We start from the raw sequence: 8818 nt of genomic DNA on the forward strand, positions 1-8818 counted from the left end.
CTATTCACTTTTCTCTATATTCAGTCAACTACCTACAAAGCCTTTCTCAAATATGCTACTCTTCATTCATTACTCTCTTCATGCAACTTCTCTCTGTTTGTGTTTGATCTGTGTGTTGGTTTCTCTTTCTATTACAAATTCTAAATTGAACGTAAATTTCATTAGTATTTATTCATTTTCAATGAAGTGTTTAACTTAGATTAAAACCAATCTGATTTTTTAAACTTGGGAACAATTTGGTAGTTTTTTAAAAGTTCAAATTGTTTCTGTATGACTTCCAAAATTATTTGTGGGGGATATTTGATGCATTTGCTTAAATTACTAAAAGCTTTTGCGGGTGACGAAAAGTAAACACTGGTCCAGTAGTTGGCACGGACAAAAGGAGCATTTTCTTGGGCTTAGGGTTCTGTTTCCGTTTACATTTTCTTTTTGTCACGATTTTTTTTTCTCCCACCTCAATGTTTTCAAAGTAAAAAGAACAATTTAGAGATGGTAATATAAATAGCATTGATGCTATTTTTCTTATGACTGTAACTTTTAATTTTTTATATAAAAATATCAATACTTATTATAAGATGAAATTTTGATTTTACCTAAAATGGAAGATTTCGAAGAATGGTTCATTTTGAATTTGATGATAAAAGAAATAATGGGAGATGGACGTTGACAAGACGATAAAAGAAGTTAAGGAGCGTCTGAGTCAGCTTCATTTTCCATACTTTTATTTATAGGCTTTTACTTTGTTCATTTCTATAAGTTTTATTTACCTAAAAAGAATTATAAAAAAAAAATGAATGATGTTGTTTTGGAGGTAAACAAATTGAGATAAGACAAACTCTTCAATCTTGAACATGACTTTAAAAGAATTGACAGTGGAAATTTTATTCATTTATTTAATCGAGTTAATAAAAGTTTTGAGTTTGGTTTGTTAACAAATGTTATATTGGAGCTCGATTTGTCTATCTCATTTATAATTTAACTAATTTTGTTGTTGTGATTTTTTTAAAATTGTTTTCAACTATATTAATATAGCACTTAAAAGCTGTTTTAATACTAATTTACTAATAAAAACATTTATAATTTTTTTCTCAAAAATATATTCTTAAAAAATGGTTATTTTATTTTCATTACGAAATTGTAAAAGAAATATAAGATAAAGAAGAAAAGTAAGTAAGAATGTGATAATGGTAAAAGGCATTGAAACGTATTCTTCTTAGCCTTCAATATCAATCCAATGGCAATGGTTAAGGTAGAAGAAGAGTGTTTTTTGGACTGTTTCTTCCTGCACCTCCATATATTCTTCTCTCACCTTCATAAATATTTGGTATTCCAAAAATGTCCTTTTATAATATTCTGGATTATATAATCCGAAGTCTTTTTCAATATAAAATTAGTTTCTAGATTATGTAATCTGAAAGTTTTTTTTTCAATGGATGTCTAGATTACATAATTCATAAGTTACTATCAAATCCAAACTTTTGGATTATATAATCCAGAATACCATTTTTTAAAAATATATTTTGGATTACATAATTCATAAATTATTTCCAATTTCAAGATTAACTTCCAGATTATATAATCCAAAATATGAAGATGACACAAGAAGGATAAAAATACATTTTCATGTTTTGTATGGAGGTGACAGAAGAACCTACGAAGGTGCAGGAAGAAACGGTCTGATTTTTGTGTTTTGTGATGAATTTAACAGAGCTTTGTTGGAGTTCAGAAGAATATGCCCAAACCCACTTATTCCTCTTCTTAGCCCAAAATTTATAAATCTTACCCACATAATTAACGCAGGTCCACTTTGAATGTTTACCCATGAATTTTAATAAACCTTAGTATATGATTCTTTTTTATAAATTTATTATCGAAAGTTTTCAAAATTAAATTATAGAAAGTCATAAAGTTTAATAAGTTTTGCATATTTATCTGGCACAATTAATTGAATAATCAATTCTCCACACAACCATTTTAGGTCAATAACAACAATACCCATGCCAATATTAATTTAAATATCCACAATATGTACCTTCGAGCTCAACAACATTTAATTGTCATAAATTAATAATCAACACAAAAAAATTCAAGTATATCACAAATCGATATCATTAAATACATCCAATCCTTCACCAAAATCTAACTTACGAATTTTCAAAATATTTCAAACACTTTCTCAAAATCTTGTGTTATTCCATATGAAAAAGAGATTAGAAAATCCCTAACTTTTTCTTAGAAACCTTATTCAAAAATCAAATATATTATTACGAAGGTAAACTAATCAAGATTCATCATTATCGATTAGATTTCACATGCAAACAATAAACCAAACTCATGCAACCAAATATAAATACAATATAAGAAAAATACCTTACTCTAATAAAAATTTCAATCGGATAAACTCTTTCTAGGCTCTATCACCTTCTAGAAGACGATATCGTGGAATTTTCTAAAAAACAAAATTAGAAAGATTGTTAAGATCATTTTAAGAAGGTAACTATAATAATTTTAAAAAAATATATATAATAAAATGTTAAAACTACATTAGATAGATTTCGTAAATAAATAAAAAAATATGATTTATTTTTAAGGAATTGAAATTTAGCATTAAATAATTCGGGGAGAATAAAGACAGTTGATAAAAAATATATAATATACATGATGCAGCTGGATATACTACGATAATAATTTTCATGTCCACGGCATATATAAATTATTTTAAACATAATATTAGACAAAGAAAGACACCATTGTTAACTGTGGTGTAAAACTAGTTAAATGATATCAACTTAGTTTTACTGACTTGGTTGTAGGGCCATGATTATTTTTAATATTGAAAAATACAGAAAATTAATCACAATAACTCAAATTGGTCTCAAGAACAAAAATAAAACTTGTAAAATTGTAGAAACTATTTTTTATTTTTATTTTTTGCAATGGGATTACATTGGAATTTAACAAATACTATAATTCCTATCTAGGACATTTCCGAGACAAGAGCATCTGCATGGTTTAACGTTGTTTCAAGAACAGGGAAACAACATTTCTTATCAAAAACAGAAGAGACAAATGGGTTACATTTTTTGAGATACTCGTTTAACTCGTTTTTTTATGGTGAAATAAGTTGAAATTTTAATTTCTCAATTTGTTTTGACTCATCTTAAGAAAAAAAAATCGTTGATAATTTAAAAAGAGTAGATATACTTAGATAGAGTTCCATAAGAGAATAAATAAATAAATAAGTACTGAGATTAATGTGATGTGCGAATAAAAATTAATAAAAAAAGAAACGTGATATGTATGAAATGGGTATTTGGCAATCTTTAAAAAAAACTGTTAAATTTTTTTTGTTTACCTTACCATGTGAAAATGATAATTTAATATATATATATATATATATATATATATATATATATATATACCACACATTCTTAAATTAAAAAATAATTCATTATATAAATACAACATTAAGAAGAAATTAGACTTTAATCATAATATCAATCGTATTTCCTATAAGATCAAGTAACTTGTTTCCTTCTTATTATGCATGTCTTTAAAAAAATTAGCATTTGACATATAAAAAATAATATTATATTCCAATTTTAGCTTCCTATATTAAGGTGGTTCTTTATATATCTACAAAGTGAGATGCAAAAGTACATCGACTCAATTCATTTGAATTATACTATAATAAATATATAAAACCAATTGATAAAAAAAATATTTAAATAAATCAACTCACTTAATTCCCAAGTCAATTTTGAATTAACTAAAAAATGGATTAAGTTAACTTAAATGCCGTTATAAATAAACATATATTGAAGTAATTGAGTTAACCTAACTCCGGCATATTAATTCTCTTTGGTGTAGTACCTTCTAAAATATTTTTGAATTGATTTTAAAATTCCTTTTGTTTTCTTTGTTTTATGTTACCTCTTGCCAAACCACATTGTTCAAGAATGAATTCTTCTTATTGAAAATTCAAATTCAATCTTTGAAAAATGGAAAAAACTTCAAAAAAAGAGAAATCTTTATGACGGCTACCAGTCAAGTCTAATGTAACAATACTGTTAAAATTTATAGTCAGGTTGATCAAGAAGCTTATATTCGATGTTAAAGACAATTTCAAAGGAAAAAGTAATTCAAATATAATTTTTAAAGTATTTTTAAAAAATAACATTTTTTTATATAAAAACTCATACTATAAAAAAACATTTATATAAAAGATATACTTTATTTTATACAAATTAAAAAAAAACATTAATTTGTTATATATTATAATATACTATACGTAATCCATCTTCATTGCCTTGTGACATTAATTTCCATCTAAAAGATGTAATATTTGATCAATAAACACGATGAATTCGATAAACGTTCAAATTCACTTAAAATGAAACAATTATTACGTTTTTTTTATTAAGAAACCATATCATTTAGAAAAACTCGTTATCGCTGATAGTAGTGGAATTTTAATAGTTTTCAATCTCATCATTGCCGCATTATACAAAAATCATTTATAAAGACGAAAAGGACGTACGATGAAATTCACATAGAATTTGATCATCACTCGCTCAATATATATATATATATATATATATATATATATATATATATATATATATATATACAAATATATGAAAAATAATTATTAGAGATGTTTCTTTGGACATAAAATTTATTTACAAAAATATTATCGCCTATCCCCTCATTTGAAAACTTTGATTAATTATTTTTTTTCATACAAATTAAAAATAGACTCCACTACAACTTTCTTTTAAAAGTCAGTTTTTAATGCTCCACTAAAAATTAACTTAATTACATCTAAGAATAAAATTGAATTTTATTTACGAATAAATAATATTAATCGATTCTTAACTTTACAATCCTTCTGGATAAATTCTGTAAGGTAATATTTAGGATTGTAGTTGGATTATTAAGAATTTGTGGTTTCATACATTTCCATTTATTTAATATTTTGCCAACAACCGAGTTAAACCCTCCTCACTATAATTGTTGTGTCTTAACTCGTACCTGTTTTTCAGAATTCATTCATAAAAAATTGTGTGCGTGTAAGTTTCTCATACAGTGAAGGTTGGTCCAAGTTTAAGATCGACCATAAATCAAAGACATAAAAAGAGAACATTCCTAAAGATAAAGAGTCCTTCAATCTTAAACTAGTTATAGCAATTAGGTTTGAGAGCGAAGTTGACATATCTTTGATCCTGCAAGAATTAATTGTATTAAAATCTAAAAAAAAGGGATGATATATTGAAGGATTAAGACCGCATTGTCCAAAACAAAAAGATAAGGACAGCAAGAGTTAGAATTTAGGTGTAGTATTAATGGCAGAAAATCAGAGTACAAATGCAGTTGAATGATCTATGGTCTATGTGAGGTAGCTTAGAATGGAGGGAGTGAGCAGAAGCATCCAATGCAAAAGATTGGTCCTTCCCTTCTCCAGACAAAAATGATTCATTTCAAACCCAATCAAATCATACTCACAGGCACAGGCACAGCAGGTGAAACATCAAAAATCTCACTACTTTCAGCTCTCTTTTGCAAACCCAACCCAATTCCACTCTCACATGTGCTGCCACCAATCCAATCCAATTCAAATAATTCCTTCATTGTCTATCCTCACACTCCCACCCTCATCATGCAATTTCACTAACGCTTTTTCCACCATTTTCTTTTCTAACTTATCTGTAACAACCAAATTGGCCATTGCCGACCCTATTACTAATACATCATCATCATTATTATTGTTGTAACTCCTTTTGTTATTATTCTCACTGTAATGTGAAAGTGCAGACCCTTGCAAAACCCCCATAGACTTTGACTTCTTTAACCTCACCTTCCTTCTCCCAAACCCGTGCTCGGTTTGGTGTGGCTGCATTTTAACCCAACTCCCTCTCACCAAACCAGAACCAGAACCAATGGACTTTGACCTTGTGACTTTATTATTATTGGAGGCCTCACTCCCATACCCTACACCCCACACACTAGATACTTTCCCCTTCTTCCTGCTCCTGCTCCCACTCCCACCTTTCACCATTCTCACAAATTTCTCACTGCTGTCACAATCATTAATACTATTATCATCACACTCCTCCCACGCCACCACCGGCATCGTGCTCTCTATACGCGCCACTCGCCGCCGCAAAGACAGCCACATCGGCGACGCACGAACCCTCTTTCTTACTAGATTCAGACACTCCACCACCTCCGCCATGGACGGCCGCTTCTCAGCTGTCGACCTCACGCATCTGGCAGCCTGCACCGCGAGCTGCCGCACCACGGCGGGGTCCGTCGGCGGGCCGATCCGGCGGTCGCAGATTCTGGCGAAGTCACCGAGCTTGATCAGCGGCACCGCCCAGTCCACCACCGAGGGAGGACTGTAATTGACATCGATGGCGTTCCGGCCGCTGATGATCTCCAGCAGCAAGATCCCGAAACTGAAGACGTCGCTCTTGGCGCTGAGATCCTCTGGCGCAAGATAGCACGGGTCGAGGTACCCTAACGTCCCCGCGGGCGGCGTGCACTTGACGCGAACGTCCTCCACGTGTCCCCTTAAGGCAAGGCCAAAGTCACCGAGCCTGGCGTTCCATTTCTCGTCAATTAAAACATTGGAAGACTTAACGTCGCGGTGAATAACGGGAGGGTTGGAAGAGTGCAATTCGCGAACCGCTTTCGCAACCTGAACCGCGAACCGGACCCTCCGGTTCCAACCGGGCGGTTTTTTAACGGAATGTAGTAGATCGTGGAGCGAACCGTTGGGCATGTATTCAACCACGATTAATTTGTTGCCGTTTAGGTCGGTGCTGAAGCCGATGAGGTTCACCACGCGGGGGCTCGGAACTTGAGAAAGGATCTCGATCTCGTTTTCCGTGGGGCTGGTGCAGTTCCCGCAGCCGGTGCATTTAGTGGAGTGGTTCTTCGAGGCAGAGACCAGTTTCGTCGTTTTGACGGCGGCAAGGAGCTTTCCGCCGTCGAGAGTAGCTTTGTACACTCTGCCGTGGCTGCCTCTGCCTAGGAAGCTCTCGGCAGAGAAACCAGAAGTAGCGGCGGCGATTTCGGCGTAGTGAAAGTGGCGGATTGGTTTTGCAGCGAGGGGTTTGTGCTTTTTGAAGTGAGGGTCGCAGGTGGCGATTGCTGATTGGGCATTGCAGGAGAGGTAACCCATGAGAGTGAGAATTGGAATGGATTTGGAGGAATGAGAGAGAGAAGTTTAAGAGAGAGATGAGTGTGGAAAAGGGAACACATGGGGCGCCAAAACCCATAACTGCAAAAAAAGGTGTTTTCAACTTTAAAGTCCGAAGTGATTCGCAGCTTTAGGACTATGTGAATGCAATCCAAACACATTTCTTTTTCTTTCATTCTCCTTTTACTTTTTCTATTTTTCTTTTTTCTCTATTATCTCTTCCACTGCTTTCTAGTAATTAAATGATTTCTGCATGCAAAGTCGTGCACCAAGCATCAAATAGGAACTTCTTGGTTTTCACTTTTTATTTATTTATAAATACATAATTACTTTTTCCTTTTAAATTGCTTAGAAGCAAACTATTAAGTTACTTTAAATAAATCAAATTAAATTGTCTTTTTTAAGATATTTTTTTAACTCATGCATAAGTTTAGCTTACGAAAAAAATTATTCATTTATTTTTCTCCTCATGCTTAGAGAAAGGTAGACAAACAAAACCTAAGTATTCAAACACTAATTATTTTGTCTATGATTAATGTCAATGATATCTCTGAGTTAGATGAAATTAAAGTGGATTTAGAATTAAAGCGGGTAATTTCTAATGTTGACAAGGTGTGATTGATTAATTGAGATTAAGTTCATTTAAAGTCCATAGTTAACTTAAAATGTAGTAAATACTTTAAAAAATACTTTAATGTTTAAATTGGTGACAATGTTACTAGAATTGAAGATGTATATATTAAACATTTATATGTACAAAAATTAATATGCGAACCGTTAACATTGAAACTTCTGACTCTGTGATTTAATATTGGTGTGACTTTGCTTGTTTCTAATTGAAATAATGACTTCCATAATGTTTAGGTGAATTCCATTAACATTTGTCATTCTGGGCTTTCATAATATTCAGGCTTAAGAGAAGCTTAAGCTCAGTCAATACAAGTTGGTTGTTAAATGAAATATTTTTGTAACAAATTATGAAATAAGTTAATTTTTTTTTAACTATTTGTTTTGGTTTCAACTAAACTTTACCCGATAAATTTAAATAATTTGCATGATATCTTAGATTTCAATATCCTTACCATATCTGTGTAAAATAACTTATTGAATTTGACAAAAAAAAACTAATTTTTATCTAAGATTTTAGATATATAAACTTTTAGTTAATAGGAGATAGAGCATAGAATAAGAAAATTAATTGGTTTAAAGACACGTTTAATTAAGTATGCTAACATACATTTTTTTGGCAGAAGTAAATAGGTCAATAAATAAAAGTCTTTAAAAAGACAAACTCGAAAAGAAGATTAGAACATAGTAATTGATAATGAAGCACTAATAATTATAATATCAATAATAATAATTTATTTTCTTAAGTGTCTACAGTATCGTGTTTCACATTTTGGATAGGATGAGCCTTGAGCAATTTATTAGGAAATTAAAAGTCTCATAAATTTTGATATCATCCTAAAAAATAAATTTTAAATTTAATTAAATCTTATATAATTAATTTATAAGATTTCTTCATTTACATAACATAATTTGAAATTGGTATAAGATCTTCAACAATAATATTATATTTTATTTTTATCTATGATGACACAAAGTTATGATATG

General features: G+C 30.9%; 1 protein-coding gene across 1 annotated transcript; it reads right to left on the reverse strand.

Moving 5' to 3' along the window:
- Positions 1–5323: 5323 nt before the first annotated feature.
- On the reverse strand, positions 5324–7478 carry LOC137821793 (serine/threonine-protein kinase-like protein At1g28390). Its single transcript, XM_068626547.2, has one exon. It carries the CDS (start codon positions 7184–7186, stop codon positions 5615–5617), a length of 1572 nt encoding a protein of 523 aa, XP_068482648.1. The 5' UTR covers positions 7187–7478; the 3' UTR covers positions 5324–5614.
- Between the last annotated feature and the right edge of the window lie 1340 nt (positions 7479–8818).

Source organism: Phaseolus vulgaris, chromosome 9, assembly GCF_051622355.1.
Source record: "Phaseolus vulgaris cultivar YP4 chromosome 9, ASM5162235v1, whole genome shotgun sequence".
NCBI lineage: Eukaryota > Viridiplantae > Streptophyta > Magnoliopsida > Fabales > Fabaceae > Phaseolus > Phaseolus vulgaris.

What these genes read in the sequence shown, in the direction of transcription:
- LOC137821793 (XM_068626547.2), bottom strand. Translation starts at nt 7,186, where the DNA reads ATGGGTTACCTCTCCTGCAATGCCCAATCAGCAATCGCCACCTGCGAC.